We start from the raw sequence: 23,590 nt of genomic DNA, 5'->3' as shown, positions 1-23,590 counted from the left end.
GTACCAAGCTGTTTTGACTACCATGGTTCCAAAATCAGGTAGTATGGGGCCTACCACTTTGTTCTTCTTCTTCAGTAATGCTTCACTTATCAGTGGCCTCCTTTCCATATTAAGTTTGTGATTTGTTTCTCCGTCTCATTACAAAATGCCATTGGAATTTGGACCTGAATTGCATTGTATCTATAGATCACTTTGGGTAGAACAAACATTTTCACAATGTTCAGTCTTCTTCCCATCCATAAGCAAGGTATGTTTTTCCACTCATATAGACCTCTTTTGGTTTCTTGCAGTACCATCTTGCAGTTATCTTTGTATAGTAAACCTAATCACTTTTTAGTTATACAGAGCAGAACAGACAGAATGGGAAGACAGATGCCACGTGAGAACCTATCTACAAGCAAAGGAACCCCAAAGATTGCTGGCAGACACTAGAAACTAAGAGAAAGGCCCACAGAAGGAATCAACACAGCTCAGGCCCTGATTTGGACTTTTGGCCTCTAGAATCGTGAGAAAATAAATTTCTGTTATTTAGGACTACCCACGTGATATTTCTGTTATGGCTGTACTAGGTAACTAAGACACTTACCTTTGCCAATCTTACCTTTTAAAAACTCAATCTACAGGCAAAAACAGAGAATCTTAATTACAGGTATAGAACAGAACACAATATAGAAGTACTTATGACAGAAGCTGGGAGGAGAAAGAGGAAAACTAGTGGTGTTTGTATCCTCATTTTTTTTTAAATAATTTTTATTGTGCTTTTAAGTGAAAGTTTACAAATCAAGTCAGTCTCACATACAAAAACCCATATACACCTTGCTACACACTCCCAATTACTCTCCCCCTAATGAGACAGCCCGCTCTCTCCCTCCACTCTCTCTTTTCATGTCCATTTCACCAGCTTCTAACCCCCTCCACCCTCTCATCTTCCCTCCAGGCAAGAGGTGCCAACATAGTCTCAAGTGTCCACCTGATCGAAGAAGTTCACTCCTCACCAGCATCCCTCTCCAACCCAGTGTCCAGTCCAATCCATGTCTGAAGAGGTGGCTTCGGGAATGGTTCCTGTCCTGGGCCAACAGAAGGTCTGGGGGCCATGACCACCAGGGTCCTTCTAGTCTCAGTCAGACCATTAAGTCTGGCCTTTTACAAGAATTTGGGGTCTGCATCCCTCTGCTCTCCTGCTCCCTCAGGGGTTCTCTGTTGTGTTCCTTGTCAGGACTGTCATCGGTTGTAGCTGGGCACCATCTAGTTCTTCTGGTCTCAGGATGATGTAGTCTCTGATTCATGTAGCTGTTTCTGTCTCTTGGGCTCGTAATCACCTTGTGTCCTTGGTGTTCTTCATTCTTCTTTGATCCAGGTGGGTTGAGACCAACTGATGCATCTTAGATGGTTGCTTGCTAGCATTTAAGACCCCAGATGCCATTCTTCAAAGTGGGATGCAGAATGTTTTCTTAATAGGTTTTACTATGCCAATTGACTTAGATGTCCCATGAAACCATGGTCCCCAGACCCTTGCCCCGGCTACACGCTGGCCTTCGAAGCATTCAGTTTATTCAGGAAACTTCTTCACTTTTGGTTTAGTCCAATTGTGCTGACCTCCCCTGTACTGTGTGCTGTCTTTCCCTTCACCTACAGTAGTTCTTATCTGCCATCTCATTAGTGAATGCCCCTCTCCCACCCTCCCTCCCTCCCCTCATAACCACAAAAGAATGTTCTGTTCTCAGGCTAAATTATTTCTCAAGTTCTTATAATAGTGGTCTTATACAGTATTTGTCCTTTTGCAACTAATTTCACTCAGCATAATGCCTTCCAGGTTCCTCCATGTTATGAAGTCTTTCACAGATTCCTCACTGTTCTTTACCGATGAATAGTATTCCATTGTGTGAATATACCATAATTTATCCATTCATCCATTGATGGGCACCTTGGGTGCTTCCAGCTTTTTGCTATTGTAAACAGTGCTGCAATAAACATGGGTGTGCATATATCTCTTCGTGTAAAGGCTCGTATTTCTCTAGGATATATTCCAAGGAGTGGGATGGCTGGATCGTATGGTAGTTCTATTTCTAGCTTTTTAAGGAAATGCCAAATCGATTTCCAAAGTGGTTGTACCATTTTACATTCCCACCAGCAGTGTAGAAGTGTTCCAATCTCTCCACAGCCTCTCCAACATTATTTCGTGTTTTTTGGATTAATACCAGCCTTGTTGGAGTTAGATGAAATCTCATTGTAGTTTTGATCTGCATTTCTCTAATGGCTAATGATTGTGAACATTTCCTCACATATCTGTTAGCTATCTGAATGCCTTCTTGAGTGAAGTGTCTATTCATATCTTTTGCCCATTTTTTAACTGGGTTATTTATCTCTTTGCAGTTGAGTTTTTGCAGTATCATGTAGATTTTAGAGATCAGGCGCTGATCAGAAATGTCATAGCTAAAAGCTTTTTCCTAGTCTGTAGGGAGTGAAGTCTTTGGATGAGCACAGGTGTTCGATGTTTAGGAGCTCCCAGTTATCTAGTTTTTCTTCTACATTCTTTATAATGTTTTGTATACTATTTATGCCATGTATTAGGGCTCCTAACGTTGTCCCTATTTTTTCTTCCATGATCTTTATCATTTTATATTTTATATTTAGGTCTTTGATCCATTTTGTGTTAGTTTTTGTGCATGGAGTGAGGATTGGGTCTCGTTTCACTTTTTGCAGATGGATATCCAGTTATACCAGCACCATTTGTTAAAAAGACTGTCTTTTCCCCAGTTAACTATTTTGGGGCCTCTGTCAAATATCAACTGCTCGTATGTGGGCAGATTTATGTCTGGATTCTCAATTCTGTTCCACTGGTCCATGTATCTGTTGTTGTACCAGTACCAGGCTGTTCTGACTACTGTGGAGGTACAAGACGTTCTAAAATCAGGTAAAGGCAGGCCTCTCTCACTTTGTTCTTCTTTTTCAGTAATGCCTTATTTACCTGGGCTGTATCCTCATTTTCAAGGTGATCAGTAGAAGGACTAAAAAAACCAAAAACAGTTGCCACTGAATTGATTCCAACTCCCGGCGATCCCATGTGTCAGGTGCAACTGTGTTCCGTAGGGTTCTCATAGCTATGACCCTGCAGAACTAGATCACCAGGACTTTCATCTCAGATGTCTCTGTGAACTGAAACCACCAACCTCTTGGTTAGTAGCAGAGCACTTAGCTGTGCCACCCAGAAGAACTAGAGAGAGCCGTAAGATTACTCTGGAAGCCCGTACCCCTTCCACACAGCTCCGACCTAAGACTGTTAGGTAGGGGAGAGAACAGAAGGTATGTGGTCTGCACTGGTAGGGAAGGGAGCCACAGGAACCCCGAGCAGCATACGAGTCCAGGCGGAGCAGGGTGAGCACCTGTGGGGGTGGATAGTGGTGGCCTAGCTCAGGCTGTTAAGAACCCAAGCAGGGTGAAAAGGGTGCCTCTGCAGGGGTAAGCATGGAGGGGGTAGCCCAATGTGGGAATTCAGGGCTAAAGTAGGGTGAGGAGAGTGGTGTCTGAGCCAAAGTGAAATGAGGAAAGCATCCACATGGTGGTGGTGGTATGTGGAAAGCCCACGGGGTATCAGAGCCTGAACTGGGTAAGTGACCTGGCATATAGGGTTCCGATGTCTGGGTAAGGAGGGCATCCACACAAAAGAAGGGATAATGTGGCAATGAAAGATTGCTCACATCAAGGGGGACTGATCCAGTAAGTAAGTGTATTAAGGACAATGGAAGGTAGGACCCTCACAGAGAAAGGGGTTACAAATTTGGAATGGCAGAAAACACAAATTAACTCAGAGGTTGGACTGCAATCAAAGGTATTGGCATGAGTTCTTTATAGTCAAAATATTTATAGAACTAGAGATATATACAGATGTAACTGCACACACACAGGTGAACTCTTACCTTACAGTACATAGATACAAATACAGATGTAAATCTGCGTATACGCATGTATAAACATGTATAGACACACATACACAAGAGTCCATTTCTCTGTCACTGAGAGTGCTGCAAAGCAGCGATACACCACAGCCATGAACACACTCAGCTCCCAGGTCTGACTTAAAAATGCCATGCTCCATTAAAAGGGGGCACAGCTAATCAGAGAAATCTTTGACTCCGCGGTTGCATAAAAAAAGCCACACTAATCTAAAAAAATGAGCAAATTGAAAAAGAATGAGATTATTTACATAGCTTCACAGAAACACCCTACAAAATACTTATTAATTACAAAGGACAAAACAGTAACTTTTAGTGGAGAAGGCTGGCAGACAATACCTTAATCAAGTGATCGAAGTGAACTTCATTAGTAACGGGACAAATCACCTGAGAACAGAGAATGAGAAGAACATAGCACCCTCCTATGATACTCCTGCCAGTGACACACAGCCTGAATGTCAGCATGGTAAAACGTCAAACAGGCCCATACTGAGGGACAGTCTACAAATATAAGCCATCTGTAATCTTCAGAAGTGTCAAGGTCATACAAGTCAAGCAGAGACTGAAGAACTGCTCCAGACTGATAGGAACTAAAGATACAGGACAGGGAAATGCAACAAGTGATGCTAAATTAAGTCTTTTTGCTATAAAAGAATTCCTAGGACAGGTGGCAACTCCAATGTATCAATGTTAACCTTCCAATTTTGATGGCGTATTATGGATACTTTTGAGAATGTCCTTGTTTCCCTGGTTCTAGGAAAAACACAATTACTGGGAAGTGACAGGGCATCAGGTCAGCAACTTATTCTGAAATGCTCAAGAAAGGCTACAGGAGACCCAACTAGAGGGGAGCAGTGTGAGGGGCTGAAGAAAACTGAATGTAGAAATGGACACTTAAAATTGTGTCCATGGTCCACAACTGACTATTCCCATATTTTTATGCAAAGGGTATTTGCAATAAATACCGGTTAAAAAGGGTCTAAAACTCTGAACATACAAAACTTTGTTTTGTTAGTATCTTTAAACTATAAACATACGGACTTCTAAGAAATAACTCAACGTAAATAAGAAACTTAAAAGTTTTTTCCTGGTCTCATAAAAACAACCTCTAACAGCTTTGGGGCCCAGGCAACACTGACTCACACTATGATTAAAATTAAATATCAAACACAGAGCCAAAGTCTCTGTCTCTAACAGGGGAAAAGTTTGCACAACAACTTATACCAATATACCAAGATTCCTGTAATTAAGAAAATTTTAAAGGAAATATATACTGGCGAGCCTCCACTCACTTTTTATCCCTTGAGAAGCTTTTCCTTGCAAAAACATTGGCCAAAGAGTAAGTGCAGGATTGAGTTTACTGGAGAAGGATGCCGACTTCATGTTCAATCTTGCTTTCTCTAAAGAATCAAGGATTTTATTTTCCGTGGGTGACACATAACAAGCGAAGTTCTTTGCAACCAGATCGTCATTAACACAAACCTGTAAAACGTTAAACATTTAAACGTTTCATGAATAATAAGTGAAATATTCCAAAGTAAACCTCGAATTTCAATGTTCAGGAGAAAATTATTTGATAGAAACAGGTCTCTTGACTTCTGCTCTAATAATGGTAAACCAAATCATTCTGACCAACCCTCCTTGTAAGAACAATCATAAAAGTCCATGTGAGACGTTAAGAAGCATCTTCTTGAAGGCACAAACAAGATCCTGTCAGGCAAGGGCTCAGTGCTAAGACAAAGAAAGGACACAAACTATAAAAAGAAAAATTAATAAATTAGATTTCACCAAAATTTAAAACATCTGCTCTTCAAAAGACATTAAGAGAATGAAAAGGCAATCCAGAAATGGGGAGAAAATACTTGTAAATCATATATCTAACTAACAACGTGTACCCCGAATACATAAAGAATTCATAAAACTAGTAACACGAATTACCCAATTAAAAAATGAGCAGAAGGTGTATCAAAGAAGATATATGGATTGCAAATAAACATGTGAAAAAGATATTCAACATGATTAGTCATTAGGAAAATGCAAATTAAAACCACAATGAAATACCACTGCACACCTATCAGAATGGCTAAAATTAAAAAGAATGGCCACACAAGTGTTGATGAGGGTGTGGAAGAGCTGAATATTCTCTTACATTGTTGTTCTAAATGTAAAATGATCAACCACTTTGAAACAACTGGGAGTTTCTTAATACCTATGATATCATTCAACAGTTTCACTCGTATTTATCCCAGAGAAAAATGAAGCATATGTCCACAGAAAGGCTTGTACACAAATGCCCATGGCAGCGTTGTAACAGTCCCAAACTGACCACAACTCTAATGTCCATGGTGAATGGATACACAAACTGTAGTATAGTCATACAATGGAAGAGTATTTAACAATAAAAGGAATCAATCATTGATACATGCGACCACATGAATGTCTATTAAAACAATTATGCTGGGTCAAAGATTACAGATTTTTTAAAGAGTACACCCAGGGCATATTTTTGTGCTCCTTGGGAGCTGGAGAAGGGTTGTTATCCCTGATTTTCTTTTCCTAGCAATTATGACCTCATACACCCATTACATGTCTTTCTCGGCCAAGCACGGCCCTCCTTACCTTCCGCATCTCACCATCTTGAAGTAAGGGCAAGTCTCCATCCCCTTACAACCATATGCAGAACAGGAGAGACTTACTCTTGGAAAGCAAGAAGTGGTCAGCAGAGAGGTTGTTTAAAAGAAATGTTTATAAGATGGGTTCTATGGCCAACATTCTGTTATTTTTACCAAGGTGTAAAAAAGACAATGAAAACTCGTAAGTAAAATCAACCAAGATGTAGGTATGCTGTAGGAGGGAAGGGCTCAAAATGCAATGCAAACAATAACAAATGAACCTTATTACAAATAAATAACAATCACAGTGTATGGAAGAAAAGAACTAACCTAAGAAACTTTGGAAAACAACATTTTGGTTGCAGTAAGGCTAAAGACAAATTTGTTTTTCACAGGAATGTGGGCTGGCAATTCTGAAATCTTTCTGTGTGAATACTAGGATTAACCAAAGTGTATTGTGGTTAAGGTGAGCAGGTTTTTCACTGCTGGAGAAAGGCATTAAGACTAAGGAAGGGAAAGGCTAGAATGAATCCTATGGTATGGGATTAAAATCAGAGGTATTCATGTAACACATATATAGATAAATTAACATAAAAACATAGATTATGTGTGCACAGGAGTCAAAAAGTATTGCTACAAAATCATGGAAACCTTTATTAAGCAAAAATATCAAAATGTGAAGCTATTGTTTCTTGACATATCCTCCACCTAGGTCTCTACTCTTCGGCAGGTGGAGTTTCCACTCTAATCCTTCCCCGAAGAATTCTGTGTGCTTCAATTTACACCACGTGAAAACAGCAGTTGTGGTGTTCTCAAGAGACTCATGCCCTAGTCCTCTAAAACGTTGAGTTTTGGGAACAAAAATGAAGTCTGAAGGGGCAAGATCAGGGCTGTAAGGTGGATGGGGTAAGGCTTCCAACAAAACATGTGAAAAAGATACTCAACATCATTAGTCATTAGGAAAATAGGCAGCCCTTACTACCCTTGAAGAATGAGCAGGGGCATTGTCGTGACGGAAAAAAATTCCTCGACACAACTTTACTGGCCTTTTTCTCACCAGTGCAGTTTTCAATTTTCTTAAAACTTCTTCTTAATAAGCCCCCACGATCGTCCTGTGTCCTTCAAGAAAATCTATCAAAATTACCCCTTTGGAATTCCAAAAAACAGCTGCCATAACCTTCTGAGCAGTCTTCCCTCTCTTAGCTCATCTCTGAGGTCGTCTTCCTGACCTTCCTTAAAATGCTTGATCCATCTAACAACTGTTGCGTTACGTGGGGCAGCATTCCCATAAACTCACTGTAAAGCTTCAATGATTTGCGAAGATGTCTGCTTGAGTTTTGTTAAAAATTTGATATTAGCCCTGACCTCAAAATCATTTTTTTCCCCATGGCACAAAAAGTATCCTTTTTTTTTTTTTTGAAGGCACCGTAACAAGACTAAGACAAGTGTATTACTGAGAGAACTTACCTGCAACCATCCACTGATCGCAGAGACATGTTTAAACACATTGTGTTTGGAATAAACCCATGCATGTATGAACTGGAACCCTGATAGCAATATTTTCTTTTACTTATCCTCGTAGATATATGTATTTTTTCCTAACTCCATCTACCAAGAGGGCCTACAATCAATGACACCCCATTAGCAGTGAACACACCTAGCACCCAGATTTCAATGTCTAAATACCAGTCTTTAATAAAAGGGTTTCTCAGAGAAGTGGCTGATATTAAGACTGAGGTTGGAAACAGACAAAATAAGCCTGGAGTGTCTTGTGGTATCAGAAAGTAAGGAAGTTTTCAAACTGTGATGGGACCCATAAGCCAATTTGAAAAAGCTCCTAATGACCAAATCTGAGACAATCTGAGCAAGAAAAATAAATAAAAATAGTAATAAATTACAATTCCCAGAATACCCGAGAATCTCATATTAGTGTAAAGAAATTGTTGAGTAAATAATAAAGGGGAAGGGACAGTTCTTCCTTACAGTAGAATTCCAACAAAAATGTAAAAGGACTAATGGAAATAGGCAAAACACCATAATAATAATTCTGTAGGCAAGAGTCATCGAATATTTGCAGTATCAAATTATCTCCCAATAATTATTAATTTCAAATGGCAAAATCAGTAACTCTACAGAGAAAACATCTGGCAGACACCACCTTAACCAGGTAAGCAAGGTTAACCTTACCAGTAATAACACATATCAACGTCACATAGCCCTGACAGGATACACTGAAAAGGGCACAAGATTACTTCTGTGGTATTCTTGCTAAAAAAATGTATAACTTCAATGAGATGATGAGAAAACATCAGCCAGACCCAAACTGAGCAACATTCAAAAAAATAACTGGCCAGTGGTCTTCAGAAGTGTCAACGTCATAAACAACCTGTCACAGATCAGAGAAGACTAAGACCTAACAGCTAGATGCCATGTGGGATCCTGGATGGGCTCTGAAACCAGAGAAAGGAAACTGGTGAGACAACTGGCAAAATTCAAATAAGGTTTGTAGAGCGCGTGTGTGTGGTAAAAATATATTTAACAAAACGTGTGAATTTTTTACATTTTTAAGCGTACAATTCAGTGACATCAGTTACGTTCACCACGTTGAGCAACTGTCACCACTACCTTTTTCCACTTTTCCTCATCATCTTTAACAGAAAACGAAACACCTCCTAAGCAATGACTCCTCCACCCCTTCCTCCTGTCCCTGGTAACTACTAACAAACTATCAAGAGTTTTTATCAGGAATGGGTGTTGAACTTTACCAAATGCCTTTTCTTCATCAACTGAGATGATCGTGTGATTCTTTTCTTTGGTTCTATTTATGTGGTGGATTACGTTGGTTCTCTTCTAATGTTGAACCATCCTTGCACACCTGATAAGAATTCCACTTGGTTGTGGCGTATAACTTTTTTTTTATATGATGCTGAGTTGTACTGGCTAGTATTTTGTTGAGAATGTTTGCATCTATATTCAATACTGGTCTGTAATTTTCTTTTTTTGTGGTGTCTTTCCCTGGCTTTGGTATCAGGGTTATGCCTGCTTCATGGCAAGAATTCAGGAGTATTCCTTCCTATTCTATGCTCTGAAATAGTTTGAGGAGAACTGATGTGAGCTCTTCTCTGAATGTCTGGTAGAATTCTGCACTGAAGTCATCAGGGCCAGGGCCTCTTTTTTGTTGGGAGTGTTTTTTTTTTTTTTTTAATTACCCCTTCAATCTCTTCTCTTGTTACGGGTCTGTTCGGATTTTCTATCTCAGTTTGCGTTACTGTAGCTACGCAGTGTGTTTCTCGAAATCTGTCAATTTCCTCTAGGTTCTCAAATTTGCAGAGGTACGTTTTTTCATAATATTCTGTTATGACCCTTATTTCAGTTGGGTCTGTTGTAATGTCACCCATCTCATTTCTTATTTGGGTTATTTGCTTCCTCTCCTGTTTTTCTTTCATCAGTTTGATCAATGGTTTGTCAACTTTGTTGATCTTTTCAACAGAACCAGGTTTTAGTCTTCTTGATTCTATTGCTTTTCTGTTCTCTATTTCACTTATTTCTGCTCTAATCTTATTTCTTTTTTGTGGTGCCTTTGGGCTTTTTTGTGGTGCCTTTTGCTGTCCTTTATTTGTTCGAGTTGTAGGGCTAACATTTTGATTTTGGCCTGTTTTTTCACGTGTGCATTTATTACCAGAAATTGGCCCCTGAGCACTGCGTCTTTGCTGTGTCCCAAAGGTTTTGGTATGATGTTTTTTCATTTCCATTTTCTAGGATTTCTTTATCCCATTTATTTCTTCTATTACTGAGTTGTTTTTAACCAAGGTGTTTTTCAGTTTCCATGTATTTGTCTTCCTAGCTCTTCCTGTTATACTGATTTCTATGGCACTGTGATCAGAGAGAACGCTTTATATTATTTCAATGCTTTGGATTTTACTGAGGATTGCTTTTTGGCCTAAAACGTGGTCTATTCTGGAAAACGTTCCATATGCACTGGAGAAGAACGTATGCTTTGCTGCTGTTGGGTGGAGTGTTCCATACATATCTATGAGGTCGAGTTGGTTGACTGTGGCCTTTAGATCTTCTGTATCTTTGTTGAGTTTCTTTCTAGATGTTTTGTCCTTTACTGAGAGTGGCGTGTTGAAGTCTCCTACTATTATTGTGGAACTATTTCTCTTTTCACTGCCATTAGAGTTTGTTCTATATATTTGAAGCTTCGTCACTGGATATATAGGTACTTACCAGGGTTATGTTTTCTTGGTAGATTGCCCCTTTAACCATTATATAACGTCCTACACCTTGTTTTTTATGGTGAATTTTGCCTTAAAGTCTATTTTATCTGACATTATAACTGCCATTCCTGCTCTTTTTTGGTTGTTGGGTTGATACGATTATTTTCCATCATTTAATTTTTTATATATTTGTCTTTGTGTCTAAGGTGTGTCTCTTTGTAGACAGCTTATTAATGGGTTATGTTTTTTTAATCCATTCTACCACTCTCTTTAAGGGTGCATTTAATCCATTTACATTCAGTGTGATTTTTGGTAGGTAAGAGTTTATTGGTTCCATATTGTTGTGCTTTCTCCTGTGGTGCTGATGTTTTCTTTGTTCCTCTTAATTTCCTGTGCTGAATTTCAGCACAATTCTTTTCAGGGTTTACCCACGTTGTATCAGGACTTCGTTTTTCTTTATGCTTGAATAATACTCCATTGTATGGATATACCACATTTTGTTTACCCATTCACCTGCTGATAAACATTTAAATTGTTTACACCTTTTGGATATTGTGAATAGTGCTGCACTGAGTATTACTGTACCAATATCCATCTCCATTCCTGCTTTCAATTCTTTGCAGTATATACCTAGGAGGGGAACTGCCCAGTTACATGGTAATTTTATTATCCATTTTTTGAGGAAACACCAAAAAATCTTCCACAGAAGCTGTACCATTTTACATTCCCACCAGCAATGGTGATCCAATTTCTCCATGTTCTTGCTAACACCCTTTTTATTTTTTTTGTATCATAGCCATCTTAGCAGGTGTGAAGCAGTATCTCATTGTGGTTTTGATTTGCCATCTTCCTAATGACTAGTGATAATGAACAATTTTTCATGCTCTCATTGGCTATCTGTATTTCTTCTTTGGTTAAAATGTCTTTTCACGCCCTTTGCCCATTTTTTTGACCAGGTTGTTTTTTGTTAAGTTGTATGAGTTATGTAATATTCTCTGTGTTAAGCAATATCTGCTTTCTAAAAATTTTCTCCCCATCTATAGGCTGTCTCTTCATTTCGATACACAGAAGTTTTAAATTCTGATGAAGTCCAATTTACCTATTTTGCCTCTTGTTGCTTGTGCTTTGGGTGTCACATCTAAGAATTCATTGTCAAAAACTATATCCCAAACCATTACTCCTTGTAGTTCCTCTTAAGTTTTTGTTTTTTTTTTTTTATGGCTTTAGGTCTTACATTTAGGTCATTTATCCACTTTGAGTTAATTTTCATATGTAGTGGGAGGTAAGGCTCCGGCTTCATACTTGCACATGTGGAAATCCAGTTTCCCAGCAACATTTATTAAACAGACTCTTCTTTCCCGACTGAATAAAATATTGTTGAAAATCAATTGACCACAGATGTATAGACTGGACTCTCAATTCTATCCCATCGATAAGTATGTCTATCACGTATGTTTTTTTAAATAATATTTCACTGTGTCTAAACTGAAAGTTTACACAGCAAATTAAGTTCCCATTTAACAATTTTTACACAAATTCTTCAGAAATATTGGTTACATTTTTCCACAACTTATCATTATTCTTATTCATTCCATTCTGGCGGTACCATTACCACTAATCTACTTTCCCTGTCCACTTACCTTCTTATCTTTGCTTTAGAGTAACTTTTAACCACGTGGTCTCATAGAGATGATTTTTAAAAAGAGTTTACCGTGTATGTTTTGATTACTGTAGCTTTATACTATGTTTTGAAATAAGGAACTGTAATTTGTGCTACTTTGCTCCTCTTTTTCAGGATTACTTTGGCTACTTGGGGCCCCTCACAGTTCCATATACATTCGAACACTGGCTTTCCCATTTTTTCATAGAAGGCTATTGCTGGAATTTGGTGGGGATTGTTCGGAATCTATAGATTGCTTTCGGTTGCACTGACACCTTTTTTTTTTTTTTTTAATACTTTTTATTATGCTTTAAGTTTACAAATCAATTCAGTCTCTCACGCAAAAACTTATACACACCTTACTACATACTCCCAATTACTCTCCCCCTAATGAGACAGCCCGCTCCCTCCCTTCCTCCACTACCTCTTTTCGTGTCCGTATTGCCAGCTTCGAACCCCCTCTACCCTCTCATCTCCCCTCCAGGCAGGAATCGCAGCATAGTCTCACATGTCTACCTAATCCAAGAAACTCACTCACCAGCGTCCCTCTCCGACCCATTCTCCAGTCCAATCCATGTCTGAAGAGTTGGCTTTGGGAATGGGTCCTGTCCTGAGCCAACAGAATGTCTTGGGGACATGACCACCGGGGTCCTTCTAGTCTCAGTCAGACCATTAAGTCTGGACTTTTTATGAGAATTTGGGGTCTGCATCCCACTGCTCTCCTGCTCCCTCACAGGTTCTCTGTTGTGTTCCTTGTCAGGGCAGTCATTGGTTGTAGCCGGGCACCATCTAATTCTTCTGGTCTCAGGATGACGTAGTCTCTGGTTCATGTGGCCCCTTTTGACTCTTGGGCTCATAATTACCTTGTGTCCTTGGTTTTCTTCATTCTCCTTTGATCCAGGCGGACTGAGACTCATTGACACATCTTAGATGGCTGCTTGCCAGCATTTAAGACCCCAGACGCAGCTCTTCAAAGTGGGATGCAGAATGTTTTCTTAATAGATTTTATTACGCCAATTGACTTAGATGCACTCTGAAACCATGGTCCCCAAACCCCTACCCTTGCTACACTGGCCTTCGAAGCATTCAGTTTATTTAGGAAACTTCTTTGGTTTTGGTTTAGTCCAGTTGTGCTGACCTCCCCTGTATTCTGTCTTGTCTTTCCATTCACCTAAAGAAGTTCTTATCTACTGTCTAATTAGTGAATACCCTTTTCCCACCCTCCCTCCCTCCCCCCCCCCACCTCATAACCTCAAAAGGACGTTTTCTGCTCAGTTTAAACTATTTCTCAAGTTCTTATAATAGTGGTCTTATACAATGTTTGTCCTTTTGCAACTAATTTCACTCAGCATAATGCCTTCCAGGTTCCTCCATGTTATGAAATCTTTCACAGATTCCTCACTGTTATCACTGCACGGTATTCCATTGTGTGAATATACCATAATTTATTTATCCATTCATCCACTGATGGGCACCTTCGTTGCTTCCAGCTTTTTGCTAGTGTAAACAGTGCTGCAATAAACACGCGTGTGCATTTATCTCTTCGTGTAAAGGCTCTTATTTCTTTAGGATATATTCCGAAGAGTTGGATGGATGGATAGTATGGTAGTTCTGTTTCTAGCTTTTTAAGGAACCGCCAAATCGACTTCCAAAGTGGTTGTACCATTTGACATTCCCACCAGCAGTGTTCCAATCTCTGCACAACCTCCCTAACATTTATTATTTTGTGTTTTTTGGATTAATGCCAGCCTCGCTGGAGTGAGATGAAATCTCACTGTAGTTTTTATTTGCATTTCTCTAATGGCTACTGATTGCGAGCATTTCCTCATGTATCTGTTAGCTTCCTGAATGTCTTCTTTAGTAAAGTGTCTTTTCATAACTTTTGCCCATTTTTTTATTGGGTTATTTGTCTTTTCGTAGCTGAGTTTTTGCAGTATCATGTAGATTATAGAGATCAGGTGCTGATCAGAAATGTCATAGCTAAAAACTTTTTCCCAGTCTGTAGGCAGTTTTTTAACTCTTTTGGTGAAGTCCTTGGATGAGCATAGATGTTTGATTTTTAGGAATTCCCAGTTATCTAGTTTTTCTTACGCATCCTTAGTAATGTTTTGCATACAGTTTATGCTTTGTATTAGTCGCTCCTAACGTTGTCTCTATTTTCTCTTCCATAATCTTTATTGTTTTAGATTTTATATTTAGGTCTTTGATCCATTTTGAGCTCATTTTTGTGCACTGAGTGAGGTATGGGTCTTGTTTCATTTTTTTGCAGATGGATATCCAGTTATGCCAGCACCATTTGTTAAAAAGACTGTCTTTTCCCCAGTTAACTGTTTTGGGGCCTTTGTCAAATATCAACTGCTCATATGTGGATGGATTTATGTCTGGATTCTCAATTCTGTTCCACTGGTCCATGTATCTGTTGTTGTACCAGTACCAGGCTGTTTTGACTACTGTGGCAGTATAATAGGCTCTAAAATTAAGTAGAGTAAGTCTGCCCACTTTGTTCTTCTTTTTCAGTAATGCTTAACTTATCCCGGGGCCTCCTTCCCTTCCATATGAAGTAGGTGATTTGTTTCTCCATCTCATTAAAGAATGTCGTTGGAATGTGGATCAGAATTGCATTAAATCTATAGATCCCTTTTGGTAGAACAGACATTTTTATAATGTTAAGTTTTCCTATTAATGACCAAGGTATGTTCTTCCACTTATGTAAGTCTCTTTTGGTTTCTTGCAGAAGTGTACTGTAGTTTTCTTTGTATAAGTCTTTTACATCTCTGGTAAGATTTATTCCTACATATTTTATCTTCTTGGGGGCTACTGTAAATGGCACTGATTTGGTGATTTCCTCTTCGATGTTCTTTTTGTTGGTGTAGAGGAATCCAACTGATTTTTGTATGTTTATCTTGTATCCCGATACTCTGCTGAACTCTTCTATTAGTTTCAGTAGTTTTCTGGAGGATTGCTTAGGGTTTTCTGTGTGTAAGATCATGTCGTCTACAAACAGAGATACTTTTACTTCTTCCTTGCCAATCTGGATGCCCTTTATTTCTTTATCTAGCGTAACTGCTCTGGCTAGGACATCCAGCACAATGTTGAATAAGAGCGGTGATAAAGGGCATCCTTGTCTGGTTGCCATTCTCAAGGGAATTAATTTTATGTGCTGAGTAGGTTATCTTTATATATTGTCCTTTCCTCAAATTCATTGTTGTTGATTTTGTTTCTGCTGAGTCTCTTTTTCTCTTGTGTTTTATTTTCACGAGCAGGATAGCTTGTCTTCTTTGTGGTTACCTTAGTATTTACTCCTATTTTTCTAAATTTAAACCTAACTTTTATTTCTCTGTATTGCCGTATCTTCCCCTCCATAGGAAGATCTATGATTACATTTTTTAGTGCCTCTTTAACATCTTAATGTTGTCTTCTTTTATGTAATAACATTGCTGTTACCCTGTTTTAAGCTTTTTTTATTTTTTATTCTTGCTTCATTTTTTTGGATTTCCCTGTCTGGGTTGACTTCTGGTTTCTCTGTCCAATGTTCTAGTCTTCGGTTGATACCTGATATTATTGATTTTCTAACCAAAGAACTCCCTTTAGTGTTTCTTATAGTTTTGGTTTGGTTTTTATGAGTTCCCTAAACTTCCGTTTATCTGGAAATGTCCTAATTTTACCTTCATATTTAAGAGACAGTTTTGATGGATCTATGATTCTTGGCTGGCAATTTTTTTCCTTCATTTTTTTAAATATGTCATCCCATTGCCTTCTTGCCTGCATCGTTTCTGCCAAGTAGTCCGAGCATATTCTTGTTGGCTCTCCTTTGTAGGTGACTTTTCATTTATCCCTAGCTGCTCTTAAAATTCTCTCTTTAACTTTGGTGTTGCCAAGTTTGATTATAGTATGTCTTGGTGACTTTCTTTTAACAACTAACTTATGTGGAGTTAATGAGCATCTTGGATAAATATCTTCTCATCTTTCACGATATCAGGGAAGTTTTCTGCCAACAAATCTTCGACAATTCTCTCTGTATTTTCTGTTGACCCTCCCTCTTCTGCTACTCCAATCACTCGTAGATTATTTCTCTTGATAGAGTCCCACATGATTCTTAAGGTTTCTTCTTTTTAATTCTTTTATCTGATTTTTCTTCAAATATATTAGTGCCAAATGATTTATCTTCGAGTTCAGAAATTCTGGCTTCTTCTTGCTCAATTCTGCTCCTCTGACTTTCTATTGAGTTGTCTACTTCTGGAATTTTATTAATCTTCTGAATTTCTGATTGCTGCCTGTCTATGGATTTTTCCAGCTTATTACATTTTTCATTATGTTCCTGAATAATCTAACTTCTTCAACTGCTTTATTTGTGTGTTCCTTGGCTTGTTCTGCGTATTGCCTCATCTCCTTTCTGATGTCTTGAAGGGTTCCGTATACTAATCTTTTGTGTTCTGGCTCTGGTAATTCCAGGAATGTACTTTAATCTAGAAGATCCCCGAATTGTTTTGAGAGCTTGTTGAGGTGATCATGGTCTGTTTCTTCATGTGACTTGATATTGACTGTTGTCTCCAAGCCATTTGTAAGTTATTGTATTAGTTTATGCTTGCTTACTGTGCCGTAGCTTCTTGCTTTGCTTTGTTTTGATATACCCAAGTGGGCTGCTTGAGTGAGCTAGCTTGATTATTTTCGCCTTCGTAGCTCTGACATCCTGTCTCCAGCTGGCTAGAGCTGTTATCAGGTGTATTAGTCTAGGAATCAATTCACTTTTCTTGTACGAATTCAGCTCACGTATCCAGATAGTTGATCATCAAGTGTGTGGTACAGGCTCTGTCCTACAGTCTCAGAGGGGCACAGGTGATTGGTGTATGTACTGGTACCTGATTGCAGCAGGGGGTCATGCTCTGAACAAGGCAGGGGGCTCAGAACTGACCCCCGAGCATCACTGAAGAAATCGCATCCCTGTTCCCTAGTGTGTGCAGGGGGGTGGGTTCTGCAGATGGACCATGGGCACCCAAAGTTTTTGGTTGTAAGGTTTGGGATGTACCAGTTATCCTTGGACCCCTGTCGCAGGTGGCTAGGTGACCTGAGTGAAGCTACCAGTCCTTAGGTCCCTGAGGTGGGTAGGTGAGGACCTTGTTTAATAGGCAAAGCAATGTCAAACATCAAACACCCACCTCTTCACCACACAGGTGAAATGGTTGGAGTTTGCCAACAAGGGTCTATTCTCCCAAAATAGGCCCACACAGGTCCATGCGGAAGGGAAAGGTGCTCAAAGTCCACAGACCGTTTATGCCTGGACAGGAGGCACTTCTGTCCTGAGCTCCCCCGTTAGTGAAGGTGGCAAATTATGTTCTCCCCCAATTGAAAATTTTTTCCTTCTCCAAGGCCAGGAGCATGGCTGTGGGTGCTCAACACTGCCTATCTCAGGCCCAAGGAATTCAGCTGCTGAAGCCAGCTTGGGGGGTGGGGGGGGGGCTGTAAAATATACAGCAGTACTTAGATTTTGCTGAGAGCCCCTTTCTTCTCAGGTTCTGGAGGTGTGAGTGGGCTGTGTGGCTGGCTGCTTCTCCCTGAGGAAACTGCGGCTGAACATTAGTACCTGCCCACTGCCACTGCTGCTCTGGGAACGGTGCCTGAGGGCTCCCCGCGATTCAGGTCCAGTAACTCTTCTCTGCTTCTGAACCATCTCTTCCTCCCCCTGCCCCTCAGTTCGTTGTCTAAGCTTGCCTTTGAAGCTCAGGGCTCCCAGCTTGTCACAAATATACTCATTTCACTTGTTTTTTTCATGTCTGTATTGTAAAGAGGGCTCAAAGGAAGCGTCTGTCTATTCTGCCATCTTGGCTCCACCCAAGATGCTCTGTACTGACATCTTAACAACATTTTCAATCCACAAATATGGAATGACCTCCAATTTATTTATGAGTTCTTTACATTCTTTTGGAAACCCTGGTGGCGTAGTGGTTAAGTGCTACGGATGCTAACCAAGAGGTCAGCAGTTCAAATCCACCAGGCACTCCTTGGAAACTCTATGGGGCAGTTCTACTCTGTCCTATAAGGTCGCTATGAGCCGGAATCGACTCTAGGGCAGTGGGTTTGTTTTTTTTTACATTCTTTCAGAAACATTTTGTAGTTTTCAGTGTACAAGTATTTTACCTCCCTGGTTAAATTTACTCTTCGGTATTTTATTCTTTCATATCCTACCATAAATGGAATTTTTTCCCACTTTCCTCTTCATAATACTCACTGCTGATGTATAGGAACGTGAACTGTGTGTCAACCTTGTATCTTACCACTTCTCTGAATTCATTTATTAGCTCTAGTAGCTTCTGGTGGATTCTTTAGGGTTTGCATCTGCAAAAAAAAAGTTTTACTTTTTCCTTCCCAATTTAGACACCTTTCATTTTTCTTTCCTAATTGTTCTGGCTAGGACTTCCAGAATGTGGTTGAGCAGTCGTGAGAGCAGGCATCCTTGTTTCTGATCTGACAGGAAAAGCTGCCTTTTTCCACAGTATGTTAGCCATGACTTTTTCATAAATGCTCTTTATTGTACTGTGGAATTTCTCTTCTGTTTCTAGACTGTTCAGTATTTTAATCATGAAAGGGTGTTGGATTCTGTCAAATGCCTGTCCTTCATCGACTGAAATGATCATGTGGTTCTTTTCCTTTGTTCAATTAATCTGGTACATTACACTGATCCATCTTCTAATACTGAACCACCTTTTATTTTCTTGGGATGAATCCCATTTGATCATGGCGTATACTGCTTTTAATACGCTCTTCAAATATGCTTTCTAATATTTGGTGAGGATTTCTGCCTCTATATCCATAAGGAATACTGGTCTGTAGTTTTCTTGTGATACCCTTGGCTTTGATATAAAGGTTAACATTAGCCTTATATAATGGGTTAAGAAGTGTTCCCTCCTTTTCATTCTTTTTTTTTTTTTTTTTGGAGAAGTTTAAGATTAGAGTCACTTCTTCCATAAATGTTTGACAGAATTCCTCAATGAAGCCATCTGGTCCTGGGCTCTTCTTTATTGGGAGGTTTTTGATTACTGATTTAATCTCTTTACTTGACATGGGTCTGTTTAGATCACCTATTTCTTCTCGAGTCAATGCAGGAAATTTATGTGTTTCTAGGAATTTGTCCATTTCATCTATTACCTAACTTGTTGGCGTACAGTTGTTCACAGTGTTCTTGTATGATCCTTTTTATTTCTACAGGATCAGTTATGTCCCCACTTTCATCTCTGATTTTAGATATTTTCATCCTCTCTGTCAGTCTAACTAAAGGTCTGAGTTTACTGATCTTTTCATCTACCTCTGATCTCATCTTGGTAATTTCTTTCTTTATCGCAGCTTTAGGCTTGGATGGCTCTTCTTTTTCCAGTTCCTCAAGTTGTAAAGTTAGGTTACTGGAGTGAGATCTTTCTTCTTTTTTAATATAGGCGTTTATCACTATAAATTTCTCTCTAAGCACTGCCTTCACTGTCCTGTACGTTTTGGCATGGTGTGCTTTCATTTTCATTCAACTCAATGTATTTTCTGATTTCTCTTGTCATTTCTTCCTTGACTCATTGGTTGTTTAACAATGTTTTGTTTAATTTCCATGTATTTGTGTATCTTCCAATTTTCCTTGTTATTAATTTCTAGTTTCATTCTACTGTCACTGGAGAAGATGTTTCATACGATTTCAATCTTTTTAAATTTACTGAAACTTACTTTGAGACCTAACACACAGAGCGTGTGCTGGAGGAGAAGGTATACTGTGCTAGCTGGTTTATAGCTGTAAATTTTTTAATAGTATTTTATCACGGTTGGTTTTCTGGTTTTAATAATTATACTATAGATGTTAACATTAGGGGAACCTGAGTGAAGGATATACAGAACTCTCTGTACCATATTTGCATCTCTTCTGTAACTCAAATTATTTCAAAATAAAGTGTGTGGTCCACATGCTCTCAGTGAGCTCTGAACAATGTCCCTGTGCCATCCTTCAGAAAGGGTGTTGTGAGGTGTGGAATCACCTTGTAGAAAGCTATTCTGTCTTTGTCCTCAGTTCTTTCAAGCCATACCAACACCTGAGGCTAATGAATGAGGGCTAAGCACAACAAGACTACCTGGGAGTCCAATGCTGACTAAGCCTTACCAACCACAATACCCACTGCCCTCCAGTCGGTTCCAACTCTCAGCGACCCTACAGCACAGAGTAGAACTGCCCCCATAGAGTTGCCAAGGAGTGGCTGGTGGATTCCAACTACTGACCTTGTGATTAGCAGCCAAACACTTAACCACTGCACCACCAGGGCTCCTCCTCAGGAGGCATGATATAGTCTTACCACATGATAAGGACCATAAAGGCTTGGAAGAGAGAGGCTCGGGGAACTTCCTGGTTGGTCACCATGTATGGAGATGGTAGTATGTGCCTTCTTGGTACATGGAAGCGCCATACTGTGTCCTCTCCCAGACCTTGCCCTGTGTGTCTCATTTGTATCCTTTGTTGTTATATTAAAGCTATTACTTCAGATATAGTGCCTCCCAGGAGGCTCTGTGTCATTTTGGAAAATTATAGGACCCAAAGCAGTAATGGGGCCCAGCTGTTCTGAGATAGACAGTCATGTGGACTCCCCAGCTTTCAGCTAAGTATCCACTGATCTAGCCCCGAGTGAAAGGGGATGAAAGAGAGAAAAGCTGAATGGGCAGCTGGGGTCTGAACTGAACAGAGAAGGGAAGCTGAGATTTTCCACAGGATGCAGTTTGTTAACCACCACGCAATCTGGCAGCCAAAGTGGGTGATGAGGGTCTTCCTGGACTGATTCACACAGGTGTCCAGCCAAAATAGTAACAGCTAACAACAAAGAAAGGAAGGGGGCAGGGGGAGCTCACGTGAGGTCTACTTTCTTTCTGCTTCTATTATCTGAATTCTTTACAATGAGTACATATTACTTACAATGAGATAATACGGGGCGGGGGGGAAGCAAACTAAAAGCATGGTAAATGCATGTATTTATAAAAATGACGCCTTTTTACAAAAAAAATATTTCATAGTAGCCCATGTAGAAATAAGTTCTTGTCCATTACTAAAATAAATGCTACCTAAGTAGAACACTTAAGTAATTTTTTGAATTAACCAAAAGAAGAATACACAGTCCTGGCTCACTTCTGGTCTGAGCCAGACCTTGAAAGACTAAGAAAATTTCTATGCTGAGTGAATGACATTGTTTTCCTTGGTTTCACTGAAATAAAATTTAAAATAATGAAAAAAAATTTTTAAGTATAATTCTTTCACTTACTTTCTCGTTTTTTAGAGTTACATAAAGGTAAACCTCAAAAGTGTCTTCTTCCACAGCACATAATTTGGCTTCCACATGGGTAGTAGCTAAACAGGATAAAGAAAACATGAGTTATGGCTGTTATTAACAGCATACTTGAAATAATCTCAACCATTTCCTACTATTAATCTCTGTTAACGACATAAGATCATACAGCATCACATGATCAGTGGCTGCCTCCAGCTCTTGGAGCTGATGGACCTGGGGTAGGTGAGTTAAGGGAAAGGTTCTCCTGCCTAGGGAGTAAGTCATGTACCTATTGTTCCCATCAACAGCATCCTCCTCCTGCCACCCTACAAATATCTCCTGAAGTACAGTTCTTGGCCCTCTTTTCTTCCAGTGCCTCTCAAATCCAACTTTCCAGTCACAACCTTCATCTGAGAGTCCATTCTACCCCTCCAAATGTTCTGTGGATCAGAGTACCTAGCTATTCTATGACAGTCTTAATAACCCAAACAGCAGCTCCATTTACTGAGATTTTCATACATATCCGGCACTGTGCTAAGTCCTTTACTTCATTTCATTGAAATACAATTTAATATTGTTAGAGTGCAATTCTTTCACTTACTTTCTCATTTCTGTCACAGCCCTGTGAGGTAAGTACTGTTATTGTTATTGTTATTGTTATTTTACAGGTGAGGACACCAGACTCAAAGAAGGTTAAGTCACTTGCCTGAGGCTACGCAAAAGTGGCAGGACAAGATACAAAACTAGAGGTGGGCCAAGATAGCTGACTAGGTAGAAGCTACCTCAGATCCCTCTTGCAACAAAGACTCGGAGAAACAAGTGAATCGATCACATACATGACAATCTATGAACCCTGACCATCAAACACAGATCTAAAGAGCTGACCTGAGTGACAGAGACTGAGAACGAACAACCACGGAGTAGCAATGACTGCTTTTGGAGCCTGAAGCCAGCATCCCAGTCAGAAAACCTTGGCGCCGGGCTTTGGACTGGGCGCAGGGGAGCTGAGCATGGCATCCAGAGACAGCGCAAACACGGGACGCAGCCCTAGCCCCCAGAAGTGACCTCGGGGGAAGCCCAGCCAGTGCACGCAGGCAGCACAGCGACGCGGCTCACAGGAAGAGAAGTCACCGGGAGGCAGAGACTGGTTTTTGGAGCCTGGAGTGTGGCGTCCCAGCCGGGGAACCTTGGCACTGGGCTTTGGACTGGGAGTGGAGGAAATGACCACGGCTTCCGAGACAGCACAAGCACATGACGCGGACCTAACCCTCAGGGGCAATCTTGACCCAGCCAACGCACACAGGCTACACACCCCTCGGGAATCTCAGATAAAACAGTCCTCACCGAGAAAGATAAGTAACTTTGTCTATATTCTGGGGTGCTACTCTCTCCCATCTATCTGATCCCTCCCCTCCCATTCCCAGGCGGCTTCATTAACATTGGAATTTCCTGAGCCAGAGTGAAGTGTGCTGTGATTTTTCTTTCTTTTTTTTTTTTTTTTTGATCTTTTCCTAACCCATTCTCCTGGCCTGAGAGAAGCAGCTACAAAAAACCCAGGGACCAAGAATCCTTCCCTAACTGGACTAAAAATACAGAACCAGCTCCAGCCAAGCATATGTGATGCACAGTCTTGGGCTTTCATCCCTACAGGGAACAAGGGGGCTATTATAACGCAAAGGCAATTCTGATAGGGATCTGACTGTAATTGTTTTAGTGGATTACTCGAAAGACAAGTTTCTCAGGTCTGATATCTCCGTGAATTCAACAGAGCCCTCACTGACCCACAGCAGGGAACTGAGGGCTGAAGTTCCCCCCAGACCACCTAGCCTCCTGCCTTATGGGTCTAAGGAGGGTGACACCTACCAATCTG

At 40.1% G+C, this 23,590-nt stretch overlaps 1 protein-coding gene across 11 annotated transcripts in view; it reads right to left on the bottom strand.

The window, feature by feature from the left end:
- Positions 1-23,590, bottom strand: part of TDRD12 (tudor domain containing 12) — a 119,992-nt gene that overhangs the window by 73,718 nt on the left and 22,684 nt on the right. For all 11 annotated transcript variants that reach the window (XR_007514643.1, XM_049864119.1, XM_049864118.1 and 8 more), the window contains exons 6-7: positions 21,715-21,800; positions 5,246-5,435 (exon numbers count right to left, since the gene is read on the bottom strand). Coding sequence is in view for 10 of the 11 variants with exons in the window: in XM_049864119.1 (XP_049720076.1) it covers positions 5,246-5,435; positions 21,715-21,800 (276 nt within the window). In the remaining variant the exon portion in view is untranslated. The remainder of the gene's footprint in view (positions 1-5,245; positions 5,436-21,714; positions 21,801-23,590) is intronic.

This window comes from Elephas maximus, chromosome 21 (assembly GCF_024166365.1).
Source record: "Elephas maximus indicus isolate mEleMax1 chromosome 21, mEleMax1 primary haplotype, whole genome shotgun sequence".
Classification (NCBI taxonomy): domain Eukaryota; kingdom Metazoa; phylum Chordata; class Mammalia; order Proboscidea; family Elephantidae; genus Elephas; species Elephas maximus.
Note: the sequence above shows the minus strand (reverse complement) of the source record. Positions and strands in the feature narration are given on the sequence as shown.